We start from the raw sequence: 17,633 nt of genomic DNA on the forward strand, positions 1-17,633 counted from the left end.
AGCATTTCCATTTGGCTGTCATAGGCACAAGCATCACCCAATTAATATATTTCACATAAAATTCTTGATTTGGCTCTTTAGTTCTCATTTTTAATAAAGTGAGATCTTCCTCTCATGTCCCACATTGTAATTATCAGCAGGGCTCTACCTTCAAATTACATCTCAGGTCTGATCACCTCTTTCTTTTTCGAGGACTGCACCCTTATCTAAAGCATCATCATCTATTCCCTGGATTTTTGCTATAGCCTCCTATGGGTCTCCTTGCTTTGTCTCTTGCTCTAAGATAACCTGTTCTCCATGCTGTAGCCAGTCATTTACAAATCTGCTTTAGATGTGGCCTCTGCTTACCCCTGATTTCCTTGTTTCATGTATTCGCTCTGTCATTCACTGCCTCTCAGCCCCTTCTTCTTTGCCATTCTTTGAACACAGTGAGCAGACATATGCCTCAGGGCTTTGCCTTTACTGTTCCCCCTGTCCTCCTCTGCTGGGAATCTTTAATGATCTAAATTAAACAAAAGAATTCATTATTTCTGTATGATCTCTGTTCAAACTTTACCTTATTAGAAAAATGTTCCTTGATCTTGCCATCTAAAATAGTAGCACCTGGCATTTTCTGTCTTCTTGCTGGTTTTAATCAGAGTGCAGTATATTGCATATCTATTTATATATCTCTTTGTTTGCTCTATGTCTCCTGAGTGATATATCAGCTCCATGAAGGCAGAGACATTATTGTTGTATTCCTAGTGCCTGGAACTAGGTGCTTGACAAATATTTCTTTAGTTTTTGGAATAGGGGCAGGTATTAAATCCTATGAAGTTAAAGGATTTATAAGAATGAAAAAGATTAGAAATAATATTTTTAAGTTAAGAAAATCTGTAAATGATAGCTGAAAAAGGAGAAAATTGTCTGGAAGAAGGAGAGTCTCCAAATTCTTAGGTGGCTTTAATCCCGTCTTCTCTTCAGCCTTCAAAGAGAGTTCTATGTTACGGTCACCACTGTGTTCAGAGCCAAGAGGGGAGACCAAGGAAAAGGCTTTCAATGGATTTTGTGGGCCCTTACCGGGGGTTTCAGGGGTGCCTTCATAATGTGGATGGGAGTTCTGAGTATTCCTAGAAAATTAACATTCGTGAAATAAAATGAAATTGGGGATCTTATGTTCCTTAAACCTACACCTCTTGAAGCATCACGGACACATTATGTATTTAACTCATGATGGTAATGATAGTAATTTTTTCTCACGTTTCTTTTCTGACTGTCCTTGATCAATGTGTCATTTCCCGATCCCCTTTAGAATTGGATTGAGAACACTCATGTGACGTTTCCCCATTTCTTGGGTCCCTCCTCTGTAAGGAGAACAGATGCAGGAGTGGATTAATGAACCTCTCAGTTAACATTGTTGTGAGTTCTACTCACTGATGTGGAAGAATAGCAGAAGGAGAACTATGTCAACACAATGAATTCTCTTGTTTAGTATTATGAGATAGAAAGAGACTGGAACACTTCTTTTAAATTCTGTTAGTATTTCAGTGAGCTTTCTAACAGATCTGTAATGATGTCCAGAAAACAGGAAGATGATGTTTGCTACCCTTTTAAATATAAATATGACTTTAGCAGAATCCCTATTACCTGAAATTTAACTCCCAATAAACATGATGCATGATAATTATCTGACATAACTGTGGTTTTAAAAGTTTAAAATGTAGGTATAGGGTGGGCATGCAATCCCACAAAGCTCTTCTTGCTCAACTTTAGTGATAAAATATGTTTTAAAAGGCCAGTCATGTTTATTTTGTAGTGTTTGGGTCATTTCAAAAGATTCATTTGTGTGCACTGCCTGTATTTCTTCATGTTCCCTTTGCTTTCTTCTTTCCTAGAGGGAGAAGATGATGAAGATGAAGAGGATGAAGAGGAAGAAGACGAAGAGGAAGAAGATGAGGAGGAAGATGAGGAAGATAAAGATGCCGACTCCCTGGACGAGACCTTGGGTGACACCGAGCTGCCTGGGTTCACGCTCCCTGGCATCACGTCTCAGGAACCTGGCTTAGAGCAGGAAAACGTGGTCTCTTTGGAGGGAGTCACCTTCCAGGTGCCAGATGCCATCCAGTGGGAACAGCAGAATCAGGGCCTGGGTAAGAGTCATGTGTGTTTCTCTCCTTCCTCCCTCCCCTCATCTTTTCTTAGGCAACAACTTTCTTTCACTGGCATTGATTATGGAGCAAAATGGATTTTCTTTTTATGGATGTTTCATTTGGGAAGTAGTTCTCACTTCTTTCTCCAGTATGTTTATATTTGTGCTCTTCAGTAGCCAGGTTCCAGTCTCCATCTGCCTGAAGAGCATGGTTACCTTAATTTTTGGAAAGAGTTCCATCATTCCTTCCCAGCTGGATGGCAGCTGTTGGCTCTGGGGGGACTTCCAAATGGGGCAGAATTGTGTGTAACCAGTCAGCTGCCCAAAGTGACATGAATGGACTGGAGTCAGAAAGAAAATATACTTTTTCATCCCCTCCTTTTAGGATTTCCTCCCTGGGGAAGTTCTTCCTTCACTTCTGGGTGAGCTTTTAGCCATCCCAGTACGTTTCTGCTCATTCTTTTGGTTGCGTTTCATCATCAGATACAATCTCATTTTATCACTTGGTGTCCAGACAACCCCAAGCTTACTCTCTCTTGGGCATGGCCTGGGTTTTTGGTGAGAGACTCCCTGGAGGCAGGGTGACCCCAACCTTGATACTCTCTTCTGGTCAGCAGGGATGTTCCTCTGTCTCTTCTTAACTTTTTTTGGAGAGATGCTGTTTAGCTCTGGGTGATTGAGGCCTCACTCTCTTGACCTGAGAGGAAGTGACCTCTGCTCCAAAGAAATCTCCTCCCTGTAGCTCTCTTGGTCTTTAAAAGGCCCGAGGATTCCTTCAGTGCAGCAGAGGTTCGATTTAACAGTCATATAACCAGTATTTAGAGTATTTCATTGAAAATTTGGATGTTTATCTCAGATTTTTCTCTGGAAAATCATACTAGTGTATCTTGGTGCCTTGGTTGAAACTTTCAATTTAGAATCTTATTACATATACTTTCTTAAAGATTGTCCTCCTCTCCTCCCATGAAAACCATTTCAGATTAGCAGTGAGAAAGAGTAAGTGCATTATAATGAGTATGGAGTGGGGAAAAATCACATTGTCTGTTTATCACAGGACTGAGTAGTTTAAAACAAGCTCTCTTGCTTTTTTAAAAGCTCAAACTGAAGTTGGTAAAACCTTTAAAGATTTGCAGTCTAAGGAGGAATTCTTTCCATAATCTCTAAAACTAAGGGAACATGTGTAAGGATCTTTAATGTCATCTTCTCTTCCCTTATAGTTTTATTGTGAGCTGTCCTTTTGATGTGGTTAATTTGTCAAAAAAACAGAACACCTACTGTGTTCCTTTGTAAGGTATTGGAAACAGAAAAAAACAAGGCAATGATTTTTCTTGATTAGAGCAGAGCCCATTCATAAAGGTTTCAGTGCAGAGTGGGTGACTTCTATGATAAAAATAGGTTATAGGAGGGCAGAGTAGAAGTCTAGAAGGAGGCCACCTAGGGTCTCTTGGAGAGTTCAGAGCTGTCACCTGGAGGATATATAAATAGGAGATAGCTTGCAAGGAAAAGAGACCAAAGAAAGAACATACACAAAGGCATTGGAGGGATGAAAAAGCATAATACCGATGTGTGCCATAATACAGATGGACTGGCAGAGAATGTTGTTAAGTGGGTGAAAAGAAGTTCTAGGAGATATAACAGCAGACAAGGCTGGAAAGGTAAGCAAGGATGCATTGTGAAAAGCTTTGACTGCCAAGAGGTTTTCACTTGTCCTTTATGAAAACTGTCCTGGTGATAGTGCGGTGGAGGGGAGAGCAGGAGATCGGGGAGAGAGAACAGGGCCACTTACGAGATCCGTGAAATGTCTGTGTGAGACTTAAAGGGCAGGAAGTAAGGCAGAGGAAGTGGGATGAATGGAAAAGAGTCAACCTGAGCGCTTTTGTCATAGGTACTAATGGATTTGGGGGATTGAGGAAGAATAGTGGGAGAGTTGAGGGTGATTTCTAGATTTTTAGATTGGGTGAACAGGTGGAGACTGATGCCTCTGATGAAAAGAGGGAATAAAGGGAGCAATGTGAACTTGGCATTTTAGGGAGATGATGAGCTAGTTTTGAGTATGTTGAATATGAGGCGCCTGTGAGGTGTCCAGGAGGGTCTTAGATTTTGTGTCTTGGATTCAGGGAAGAAGACTGGGACTGAGAAGTTATTCTGGGTTTATCACCCTCTAGGTTGGCATAACGGAGAAGGCAATGGCACTCCACTCCAGTACTCTTGCCTGGAAAATCCCACGAACAGAGGAGCCTGGTGGGCTGCAGTCCATGGGGTCGCTAAGAGTTGGACACAACTGAGCGTCTTCACTTTCACTTTTCACTTTCATGCATTGGAGAAGGGAATGGCAACCCACTCCAGTGTTCTTGCCTGGAGAATCCCAGGGACGGGGGGAGTCTAGTGGGCTGCCGTCTATGGGGTTGCACAGAATCGGTCATGACTGAAGCGACTTAGTAGCAGCAGCAGGTTGGCATAAAGGTTGTAGTTGAAATGTAGCTGGGATTTCCTGTGGAATGTGCTTATGGTAAAGAGAGGAGGTGATAAAGGATGTGTTTCCACTGGGCAGGCAGACGGTATTACTATATGTGCATACAGTGCTGTATTTACTAAGTTATTTTCTGAACAAATTTGGCATGTAATTGGGCAGTAATTACTTTAAAAATATACCAAATGAAACTGCTAAAACCTCATAAGTATATCAACATATTATCAAAGTATTACAGAACAAACACAAACACTGACCTGGGGACATGTGAATAAATATTTGGTCTATTCAGGCCTGAACAGGTCTGAAATGCACCTGTTCCACAACTGGTTGAAATGAATGAAATAAAATGCAAAATACCAATGTAACTTATTACAGAGGTTAAACACAATAATCTGAATGTCAAGTGACTTCTCAGGTAGTAGATTTATAACATGAAAGGATCATGGACAGTTGAACAGTCTTTTAAATATAGATTGGGTGAATATTCAGAGACTGTACCCCATTGCTGGAGAGAGGGTGGGTTTTGTACCCTCTCTGTAGGGAGAAGTACTGCAGGGAGATCATATGGGCTCTATTTCTGGATTGTGGTCTAGGAAGCCAATTTCCACCACTTAGAAAGTTGGCATACCATTTATGATAATGATAAGCAGTGGAGGAGCTGTGAATCTTAGATTTGTAAAGGCTACAGTTCAAGGCTAACATGATCATTTGAGCTCTAGCCTTACCATGTTCCTCAACACTACTAATTTACCACTGAAAGGAGCCAGATATTTAAGAAATCAACTGTATTGAGATATAAACTATATACTGTAAACTGCACTCAGAGTATGTTATTCGAGTCTTGTACACATCCATACAGCCTCCATCTCATTGAAAATGCAGAATTTCCATCACTTCCCCTTTGCCCCCCCAGTTATTCCTCATGTCTTATGCAGTCCATCCCTCTCTAAGTCCTCAATCCCAGGTAACCACTGATATACTTTTATTACTACAGGTTAGTTTGCATTTTCTAGAATTTTATATACATAGAATCATATAATACATACTCTTATGTGTCTAGCTTCTCTCACTTAGCATAATGATTTTGAGATTCAACCATGTTGTTGTCTGTATCTGTAATTTGTTTCCCCTTTTTAAAATTAAAAAAATTATATTTATTTGGCAACATCATGGCGTAGTTGTAGCATGCAGGCTCTTCATTGTGATGTGTAGTCTTTTCTATAGTTGCAGCATGCACGTAGGCTTAGTTGCCCCGAGGCATGTGGAATCTTAGTTCCCCACCCAGGGATCAAACCTGCGTTCCCTACATTGGAAGACAGATTCTCAATCACTGGACCACCAAGGAAGTCCCTAATTTCTTCTGGATTTATAGCTGTGTAGTACTCAACTGTGTGGATGTGCTACATCTTGTTTATCTCATCACCTGTTGATGAACATTTGGGTTTTCCCCAATTTTTCGTTAATAGCAGTTACATTTTAAGGTGTGTAGGGCATGAGGGGGAGGGTGAATAGCCCAGTTTTTCCCTTGTCTTGCCTCCTGATTCCAGCCTTCATGCATGGCTAAAGTTTCTTAAATTAGTAATACCAATTTAGTCATTTGTTATCACTAAGGTGATTTATCACTTTAAAAAATGATTTTGGACTTCCCTGGTGGTTCAGTGGTTAAGAATTTGCCTTTCCATGCAAGGGAGTGGTTCAGTTTCTGGTCTGGGAAGATCCCACATGCCTCGGAGCAACTAAGCCTGTGTGCCACAACTACTGAGCCCTTGGGCTGCAGCTACTGAAGCCTTTGTGCATAGAGTCTGCTCTTCTCAACAAGAGAAGCCACTGCAATGAGAAACCCTCACAATGCAAGAAAGAGATGCCCTGGCTTGCTGCTGCTAGAGAAAGCCCACGTGTAGCAACAAAGACCCACCACAGTCAAAAAATAAATAGACTAAATCAATCAATTAGTCTTTTTTTAAAGTGATTTTCCCAAGTCATGACATTTTGTTTTATATCAGATTTTTTCTTTTTATAAAATTTACTGTTTCCCTGATGTCTCTTATCTTTTGCTGCCACTTTTTTTCCTGAAAAATTCAATTTGCCAACATGTTTTTAGCATTCTGATTTTCATGGGAACCAAAACAAGGAAGACATCTTTAAAGTCCTTCCAGTTTTCTACTGTGGGAAGACTGGGTTGGGTTAGTAGTGCTTTTTTCTCAGATTTTATTAGCTCACCATCTTTTTCTTGGAGGGACAGGAGTATTTACTAGTAACTCAAAACCACTGACAACTTCTGGGTCAGTACTAATTGATATAGTTTCCTACATGCTCTCAGATCACATGATAAAGAGGGACCCCTCCCCTGTTTGTTTGTGGTACCAAGAATAATGGCTCCCCAATTGGCTCAGACAGTAAAGAGTCTGCCCACAAAGCGGGAGTCCCAGGATTGATACCTGGGTCGGGAAGACCCCTGGAGAAGGGAAAGACTACCCACTCCAGTATTCTTGCCTGGAGAATTTCATGGACAGAGGAGCCTGGCGGGCTGCAGTCCACAGGGTCACAAAGAATCTGATAACGACTGAGCAACTAACACTTGTACTTTTTTCAAATACGTTTATGTCCTAATCTTTGGAACATATGATTATGTTGTCTTACCTGGCAAAAAGCTTTGCTGATGATTAGGTTAAGGATCTTGAGATGGAGTGGTTATCCTGGATTTTCTGCGAAGGTGACACAAGTGTGTTCACAAGTGTCCTTATAAGCAGGAAGCAGACAGGTCAGAGTCAGAAAAGTAGATGTGATGACAGAGGCAGAGGTCAGAATGATGTGGCCAGAAGCAAAGAATTCTGGCAGCCTCCACAAGCTGGAAAAGGCAAAGAGATGAATTCTCTTCTTGAGCTTCTAGAAGGAACACAATCCTACTGGCACCTTGATTTTAGTCCTTCAAGACCCATTTTAGACTTTTGACCTGCAAAACTATAAGATAAAAGTTTGTAATGTTTTGAACCCCTGACGGAGAATGAGATGGCTGGATGGCATCACCGACTCTGTGGACATGAGTTTGAGTGTACTCCGGGAGTTGGTGATGGACAGGGAGGCCTGGCGTGCTGTGATTCATGGGGTCGCGGAGAGTCGGACACGACTGAGCGACTGAACTGAACTGAACTGAACTGAACTTAGTGGTAATTTGTTACAGCAGAAATAGGAAACTAATACAGATTTCAATAAGTATTTAATGAGCAGCTTCATTTTAGAAAGCAGAGCTGCGTGGCAGCTGTAGACTGAGAGTGTGAGTGTTGTAAACTTAACTATAGTTTTTTTCTTAATGAATCACTAAAAATGCAAAGATGGAGGCCTCTAAAAAGTAATCTAATTTAAAACAATTTTACTTTAATTGACCATCTTATTCATTTCTACTTTTAAGTGGGTTGTTTTATTTATAGATGATCACATCCTATTTTACAATATGAATGGTATTCCAAAGCAAGTGCTGAAACCCATAGATACCTTTAAAAATGAACAGATTGAAGTGGGTAGTTGGAATTGGCTAAAAATAACATACACTCTTTGGATAGATTATCATTTCATTTTCTGTGAAGAAACAAGAGGAGAAAACTTAGATTACTTTCTAAGGCAAAGCAGTAGATTCATGGTTTAATTCTTTGCGCTTCTGTTTTCTGTTGTCACATCACATTGCCTCTAAAGCTTGGGAGTGAAGGAGCCCAGTTTATTGATCTTGCTGTGGGAGGTGTGATTGTGGACTGAACCGTAGGCTGTCAGGATGGAGAATCAGGAGTGAAAGTTCTATGTTATGGCTGAGGTGCACTGATTTTTAAAATGCTTGTAGTGCAGAGGAAGTTCTTTATTTACACATGCAGAATCAATTTCTTTTCTGATCTAATGAGATTATTTTCAGATTTATTGGTAGGAACCTGTAGAGAGCAGATACTGTGACCCACACTACTTCTTATCCTTTTGTAATAATAAATCACATGATTATTCTTTTAAAACTATAAAATCAATATGGCCAAAGTTGAGTCAGTGTATCCATTTTGACATTTAAACATTTCCAATGTAATTAATATCTGGTGATTCTTTACTCTGTGCATTCTACATCTGCTAGGATGCCTTTAGCTACAGGTAGCAGAAACCTTAAATAGACTTAAAGAGTAAAGACATGTATTTTCTCTGAAAACAAGAAGTCCAGAAATAGAGCTTCTGGGTCAGTAGACTTGAGTAGCTCAGCTGCCATTGGTGACTCAGTTTTTCCATCTTACTGCACTGTCCTCCTTTGGGATGTTGACTTTGGCCCCAGGCTGGTCTCCTTACAATTGTAATGACTTGAAGCAGTTTCAGGTGTCACACCTAGGCAAGACATTGTTCAAAGAAGACTGTCTTTTTATTTTGTTTCTTTCTTAGGAGAGAGGAAGCATTTCCAAGAATCCCCCAGTAGAATACTCACTTTTGATTGGCTGAAATTAGGTCACATGCTAGTTTCTAGACAGTCATTGGCAAGTGGAATGTGATCACATGACTGGTGGAACCACGAGGGTGCATGTCAGTCACCATACATCATCTATGATTTCTGTGTTTTTCTGTTTACTTCTCTTGTGGCTGATTCTTATCCATGTTTCTTCTAAGACTCCTATGACCAATCTCGTTAAATTAATATATTTATCTTAAATATGTTAAAATTTTTTTTAAATTTATCTAATTTTTAAAAAAAGTTTCACATTGAGTTTTTGTGTCTGTTTTATATATTTTTTTATATTTTTTATTGTTCTGGGTCTTCATTGCTGCACTTGGGCCTTCTCTAGTTGCGGCAACTAGGGGCTATTCTTTGTTTCAGTGCTTAGATTTCTCACTGTGATGGTTTCTGTTGTTGTGGAGCAAGGGCTGTAGGCATCTGGGCTTCAGTAGTTGCAGTCCACAGGGCTTAGTTGCTCCACAACAGGCAGGACCAGGGATCAAACCATGTCCTCTGCATTGGCAGACGAATTCTTAACCACTGGACCACCAAGGAAGTTCCCTAAATATGTTTTGTATTCATGAGTTCTGGGTGAGGGCCTGAGGATGGTATTGTTCCAAGAAGAGATCATTTTGGGCCACTTTATGGTTTGGTTGATGTTCTGAATAGATAAGGCTTCCAGATTCCATTAGTTAAGTGCAGAATTATAGCTGTCTTCACTTTTTTTTCTCCAAAAGCCTCCATCTAACATTGGAATGGGTTCCTGATTCAGGAAGTAGAATATTTTTCTCTGGAGAACTTTAAAAAACATGGTAAATATTCGATTAACAGTATAGGGATGTTTGTGGAAAGCAGAAAAATGAAAGCATTCATGCTTCTAGTTTTTCACCAGATATTTATAAAGCACCTACTAAGTGTGTGCTGTATTTTAGGGAAAGAGAGGATGTCATGTAGAAATAAATTGTGGTCAGGCAGAGAGTGGTCCCATAGATGTGACGCCAGTGGCTGAGCAATTCCACTGTGGTGGAACTGAATCATCACTTACAACCAGCAGTTTCTCTTAGTGGGCAGCCATCTTGTGAGGTGTAACTTAAGGAGAGCTCGTGCAAGCCCAAATTTATATCATCCTTCCTGTTTTAATATGGTGCCTACCCTTCAATATTAAGAGTCTTCCTTTGGATTGAAATAATATTATATGTCTTGAGAAGGCCTTAGTAGAATGCAGATCTACTATCTGGATAGGATAATGCGTCTCCAAGCTACTTCCACTGGAATGTGATGTATGTGCTCAGTCGCTCAGTCTTGTCCGACTCTTTGTGACTCCATTGACTGTAGCCCTCCAGGTTCCTCTGTCCATGGAATTTTCCAGGCAAGGATCTAGAGTGGGTTGCCATTTCCTCTCCAGGGGATCTTCTTGACCCAGGAATCTAACCTGAGTCTCTTGCATTGGCAGGTGGATTCTTTACTACTAGCACCACCTTTAAGATTAAGATTAACCACATTAAGATGTTATCATTTATATATTATTATCAGTTTCATTACCTGGTAATTTAGGATGATTTTAATGTGAAAGAATAGATTTTGAATTGGCAAAAAGGGTGTGGGTGTTGGGCCTTAGAGAAACTGAACATTTGTCTGTGAGAAAGTCAGACCCTTCCTAAACTGTGTCAGTTCTTTTCTTCTCATCATTCTTCTTGTCCTTTTAAAACACTTAACGTGTAGCTAAGGTCAAACTTAAATATAGTGCGACATGGGCTGTGGCAGCAAGAAAAAGATTCTCTGTAAAACACAGTGGGAAGTGTGAGATTTCAAACAATCCTTCACAGCAACAAATGTCAGTGTATTTTAGCATATAGCACGTTAAGCTATGGATTGTGAGGTTGCTCAGGAAGCTGCCAGGCTAACATGGTTAAATATATGTATGGAAGGAGAAAGAAAGAAATCTTAGTCCAGCACAATGTGAGTGGCAGATTGACTAAAGCCCCTGGATGAGTGATTCTCACTCTGGGCTGCACATTGGAATCACCTGGAGAGTGACACAAATTACTGATACCTGGGTCCTACCCGCTGGAGCACAGCTGTCCTAGGCCGGGTCTGCTGCAGCTTGGGGTGAGGCAGCTTCTGTTTGTGAAGAGAGATAGAGGATTTTAAGAAGTGTTCTATGAATTAAATTCCCAGGAGTGAAGATTTACTTTGCTTGTAATGATCTTTTGGTTTTGGATTCAGTTCAGTTCAGTTCAGTTCAGTCGCTCAGTTGTGTCCGACTCTTTGCGACTCCATAAATCACAGCACACCAGGCCTCCCTGTCCATCACCAACTCCCGGAGTTCACTCAAACTCATGTCCATCGAGTCGGTGATGCCATCCAGCCATCTCATTCTCTGTCGTCCCCTTCTTCTCCTGCCCCCAATCCCTCCCAGCATCAGAGTCTTTTCCAATGAGTCAACTCTTCGCATGAGGTGGCCAAAGTATTGGAGTTTCAGCTTTAGCATCAGTCCTCCCAAGACTGATCTCCTTTAGGATGGACTAGTTGGATCACTAGTTGCAGTCCAAGGGACTCTCAAGAGTCTTCTCCAACACCACAGTTCAAAAGCATCAATTCTTCTGTGCTCAGCTTTCTTCATAGTCCAACTCTCACATCCATACATGACCACGGGGAAAACCATAGCCTTGACTAGACGGACCTTGGTTGGCAAAGTAATGTCTCTGCTTTTTGATATGCTATCTAGGTTGGTCATAACTTTCCTTCCAAGGAGTAAACGTCTTTTAATTTCATGGCTGCAGCCACCATCTGCAGTGATTTTGGAGCCCCAAAAAATAAAGTCTGACACTGTTTCCACATCTATTTCCCATGAAGTGATGGGACCAGATGCCATGATCTTCGTTTTCTGAATGGTAAGCTTCAAGCCAACCTTTTCACTCTCCTCTTTCACTTTCATCAAGAGGCTTTTGAGTTCCTCTTCACTTTCTGCCATAAGGGTGGTGTCATCTGCATATCTTGGTCTTGGATTACTGTGTCTTAAAAAAAAAACCAGTAAAAAAAGCACAACTTTTTTTTTTTTCTGTGTTTAATCTCACGTAGAGAGAGATATCGATGGTTTAATTTTCCCAGAAAGTCCATGGTCACATGACAGACTTCTAAATCTGAACTGTGGACATTTTGTACCCTGAATCCTACATCTGAAATGAGTGACCTCTCCAGAAGTGAGTTTCCATGGATAGACACCTTCCTGTCCTGAGAGGGTTACCCAGTTTTCTGGCTTTGAGAGAAATACCATTCACTCTTTGGAAAGAACTAAATTATTTTTCCTAGACAGGAGGAGCAGAACTTGGATGTAGACCTCTTTTTTCTTCATTAGGCAAGACGCACTGGTGTTAAAGTTTGAATTAGAGATCGTGATCTCTGCCTCTCCTTACTCAGGAGAAAGAGTGCTTAAGGCATATTAGATCTGCAGAGCAGAATGCCTTCCAAGTGCAAGGTATCATTTCCTCATAGGTTTTTCCATTTGAGTTATTGAGTTACTTGAAGATTAAGAGTAGTTGGGGACCTATAGGGGAAAAAGGGGCTTCCCAGGTGGTGCTAGTGGTAAAGAACCCTGCTGCCAATGCAGGTGATGCAGGTTTGATCCCTGGGTTGGGAAGATCCCCTGGGGGAGGGCATGGCAACCCACTCCAGGATACTTGCCTGGAGAATCCCATGGACAGAGGAGTCTGGCAGGCTACAGTTCATAGGGTCCCAAAGAGTCAGATACAACTGAAGTGACTTAGCACACACACATGCATGCAGGGAGAAAATCTTTCCCTGTGCCATTGGTGAAACATTTGACAAACTCAGGATTTTAGGTTTTAAATGCATTTATTTCCTAAATTTTCCACTTATTTATTTTTATCCTGTTATATTTTAGGTATTTGTTAGAAGCCATAAATCTTTTGCATGTGAGGTAGGTTATAAATAGGTTAAAGATATAAATATGAATAGAGCTCCTTCCAGCTGCCCACTTCTGGCCGTGCTCACAGGTGTGTTTGGTGGACACCCGTCATGAACCAGAAATCAAAAAGAGACCTGGCCAAACCTCAAGAAAACCAGACTCCGACCTGAAAAGAATGTAATGTATTATGGTTTTTTTGTTTGTTTTTTTGGTGTTCATGACAGTTCTGATGAGCAGTTATGTGTAATGGCTACAGTCAAACTTTCATGTTTCTTCAACGTAGGAAACATTAAGCCTTTTGGAAGGTGGAAAGGATGGATGGCAAGGATGACTGTGTGCTATGCTAAATTTTTTTTTGACGGACACAAAGATTTTTCACAGCTGTGTGTAGGACTTTTGTACCAAGAATCTTAGGCAGACTGGAATTGAGGCTCTGAAATTCATTAATTCCAAGAGTGGTAGAAGAACTCAGATCATTAACACACACACACACACACACACACACACAGTGTTCCCTTTGCCTGAGTCAGCTGTGGGACACTGCAAATTCCCTTATTCTTCTCCTTCTATTTCTTTGGGGAAAATGAATGAGAAATCAACTCTAAGCCTCAAATGCTAATGAGGAAAACTCATAGACTAGAGTTAGTGGAGAGCTCAGTGGCAGCCACAACCACCCCTGTGTATGATTTTGTCTGTCCAGAGCAAGCAGCTAACTCCCTTCTGCATAAAGCTTCCCTGGGGATGTTCTTGTGTTGAGGAAGGGAAATCAGTCTTGGTTGTTAAAATATTAATCTTTGCACAGCTGGGTCTCTCCAGTACTGTAGTAGTAGGTGCTGTGTGATCTAAAAGAACTGCCAACCTCTCCAGCTGGCCTCAGGAAGCCAGAGCTATTTTTGAAATTCAAAGGACTGGTGGTGTTGAGTAAAAATACAGCGCAGCGTAAGTGAAGGAGAGACTGAATGTAAAAATAAGGAATCAGAGATACATCAGGTAACTCAGGGATTCAACAGTTCAGGGTTAGGAAGTATTTCTTACAAGTGTATTTGTCTCTTTTGTATACTATTGATACTTTCAAGGACCTCCAGGATCTGTCTGGGGTCTATCTTCCATCCTCATCTGGGACCTCTGCCTTCGTTGGGCTATAATCTCTGTCACTAGAACATGCATCGGATGTTTCCTGACCCCACATTTTTCTACCGTTAGTCTTCTTTCCTCAGACAGCTTTCTCCCTTTTTTTAAATCTGGATGCACCCCAGGCTCTTGCTGAAGCCTTGCTGGCAACCCTAACTCCCACTCAGTCCTTCCCTGTGAAACTCCCCCATGCTGTTCTTGGCAGGGCTCATTTCCACTCCACTATCTCATTTTGCTTTGGACTGATTGATTGAAAGGGGCTTTTCTTCCAGATGGTAGCCATGCTGGACCAGAAACCGTCTAGCACAATTGGGAAGAGGGATGGGAATGCTCTATCGCACTTTGCCAATCAAACAGTAGTCCCTTATTTAACTCCTGGATAGCAGTTTTGGGGAGGGGAAAGGGTGGGTTAAACAGAGTTAGTTGGATCTGTGGGAAAAATGATAACTGATCAGGTACTAAGGGTTTTCCATACTGCTTATAACTGAAGTTAAGTTTAAACATCACATGACAGAACTTCACGTGATCTTAACTTTCTCTGGTTCTCCCCATACTTACCTCAAAATAGTTTTTACATCTACAAACTCTTCAGTGAGGAACTAATTATACCATGACTTCAGGTAGATAGCATGCTATCCATATGATAGCATAATCTAAGGTTTGTTTTATTTTTAGCAGCAGTATTGAGATATGGCTGACATAACATTTTGTACAGTATGCTTATTTGATACTCTTGGATACTGCAGAATGATTACCATCATAACATTAGCTCACACCTGCATTGTGTCGAGTAGTAGCAATTTAGCAATTTTTTTGGCCACTCCATGCAGCATGTGGAATCTTCCTTAGTTGGGGATCAAAGTGCCCCCTGCATTGGAAGCACAGAGTCTCAACTACTGGACTGCCAGGGAAGCCCCAGAAATGTAACATTTTAGAATGAGCTTGGAGTGATTCTATGATCATGTTTAATGATCAGACCTTGAAAATATTGGGCCAACTACCTTCATTATCTTACAATCTAAATCATATGAGAATCAGATGATTGCATTCTCAGAGTGACCAAGCATTTAAAAAATTTCCAGTTAGTTAGGTGGCTCAATAGTGATAAGGCCTTTGATAACTTCCACCAAAGAATAAAAACAGTCATAGCATCACCTGCATAAAAGTGAGAAATTTATTAAACCTGATTCTCTTTGCCACTGGATCATTGCTTCCCCAAGTCAGAGAGCTGAGTTATATCTCACTTCTGGCTGGAACTTCCCTGGTGGCTCAGACAGTAAAGCATCTGCCTCCAATGCAGGAGACCTGGGTTCAATCCCTGGGTCAGAAAGATCCCCTGGAGAAGGAAATGGAAACCCACTCCAGTACTCTTGCCTGGAAAATCGCATGGACGGAGGAGCCTGGTAGGCTACAGTCCATGGGGTTGCAAAGAGTCGGACACGACTGAGCGACTTCACTTTCTTTCTGGCTGGAACAAAATTTTAACTCCAGGAGATAGTGAAGGACAGGGAAGCCTAGTGTGCTGCAGTTCATGGGGTTACAAAGAGTTGGACATGACTTGGCAACTGAACAATATAGTTTTTTAAATGCTTTAAGATTTGAACAAAAATTTTCTCTTTTTATGTTTTTAATGCCCTGTAAAAGGCTCTAGATAATATAATATGTCTTGTATCAAAGATTAAAAAAAAATCCATTTGGACTTGTTGATTTAGGAAGAGACTTCTGGAACTAAACCCAAATATCTCAGCTTTACATTATTCATTTTTTTTTTTAATGATCTGTGTGAGATAATAGACTTAATGCTTTCCAAAAGCTTAATGCTTTCCCCTATCTGTATTTTCATAATTAAACTGTATTGAATTAGAGAATTAGAAAAAAAAATCACATTTCATTCATTAGAAATGAATTTCTTATGTGAAAATTCAGCAGTCTCTTTTCCTTTTGAGGGCTAAAAAGATTCTTGGAGCTAAGCCAGAAAATAATCTCTTCATCAGCAACAGTTAATAGAAACATTAATAAAGGCACATTATATCTGAAGAGAAGGCTTTGAACTAATTTCTTTGTAATCAGAATGCACTCGTAGGCTCAGTTGGGAATTATTAACATATGAAAACATCTCAGGCTCTTCTGGGAATTAAACAAGAAATATTGAGAGGACTGAAAAAAAATTTCAGAAATGAGGAAATTGAGTATAAATTGTCCTCTTTGAAAAATACAGAGGAAAGTAAACAAAGATGATGTTTAAAAAGCTTCTAATTATGTTAAAACAGAATTGAGAAAGTAGTGAAAACAGTGTCCTTATCTCTTGATTTGAAGTTATACGATGCTAATTTAAGGTGAATTACTTAATCAGATGTTATATATAGGTCTGCTATGTTAAGAATCTGGAATATTTGGAGTCTCCCAGTTTTATTTGTCTTCCTTAATTTGGATCAGAGAAATAATTCGCTTAAATTCTGATTTCAGAAAATGGAGCAGTTCAGTAATTTACCCTTTTCTATTGAGATCATAAAAAGAGGATGCTAAAGCCTCGAAGCTTAGCTTAGTGATCAGGTGAGGTTGAAGTCAGTCAGTTCATTTCATTTCAGCATTTGAGAATTAATAGCCACAGGATTCTGCTTTTCCAGCTAAGAGTGTTCCTGATTTTGTCAGACAGAAAGAATTTTTTTTCACAGAATCTGGCACAAAATAAAAATATGTATCCAACGAAGACATCCCTAGTTTCAATTCATCTGAAGAATCTTTATAGTAAACTTTACAAACATCCAGATTATCAAGACCCAGGGAAGGAATTTATTGATAAAACAGAGGAGGGCTCATAGCTGAGAGAATTTTGATTTACGCTTTCTACCTCTAAGTTTTCCTGCAGGGCTGAAATCTTTCTGAAATAATGGGATTTGAATTTCAAGCTGCTCTTTTGAAAGAGGACAGCAACTGTTTGGAACAGGATGGTTTTGATGAATCCTTGGGGATAAATACTCCAAGTAATGTCGGCAGCTTCCTACGGCAGAAGATTAGATGTGAAATCCGCCACAGGCACCAGGAAAACTACCACCTAGGTTTGTTTATCACAAGCTTGATTAAGTGTTGCACATCCCATAGGACCATAGCCTTGGGCTTCTGAACCCTACCATGTGGGATGGAGACTGATGACGGAGGTCATGTACACAGAGCTAAGGTGAAGAGTTGTTGCTGCCGCAGAAACCACAGAGAGTTCTAAAAACAATTCATTTATTTAATCCACTAATAAAAAGGAGGTAGGGGAAAACCATGGGAAAAATCATGATGCGGGGGAAGTTTGTTCTCAGTGAAATCTTTCAAACTTTTCTTCCTCCTTTTCCCTGGTCATCATCCTTATCATCCTCATTTTTGTACCTTTGCTTTCATCACTAGGGTGGTGGCCACGCAGGACTACCCTTGGGATCCAAAGAGTCTTCAGTCTTCCCTTAATCCATTTCACTATATCAAAACACTCTTTCTTTAAGAACTTGGTTTAAAGACTTTTTGAGGGACCATCAGT

At 40.4% G+C, this 17,633-nt stretch overlaps 1 protein-coding gene across 1 annotated transcript in view; it reads left to right on the plus strand.

Moving 5' to 3' along the window:
- Positions 1-17,633, plus strand: part of ARMH4 (armadillo like helical domain containing 4) — a 153,250-nt gene that overhangs the window by 58,716 nt on the left and 76,901 nt on the right. Inside the window, exon 5 of the mRNA XM_055436930.2 lies at positions 1,875-2,129. Within this exon, the coding sequence (XP_055292905.2) occupies positions 1,875-2,129 (255 nt within the window). The remainder of the gene's footprint in view (positions 1-1,874; positions 2,130-17,633) is intronic.

The sequence above is a fragment of the Moschus berezovskii genome, chromosome 9 (assembly GCF_049115385.1).
Source record: "Moschus berezovskii isolate FMDL1 chromosome 9, NW_MosBer_1.0, whole genome shotgun sequence".
NCBI classification, from domain to species: Eukaryota; Metazoa; Chordata; class Mammalia; order Artiodactyla; family Moschidae; genus Moschus; species Moschus berezovskii.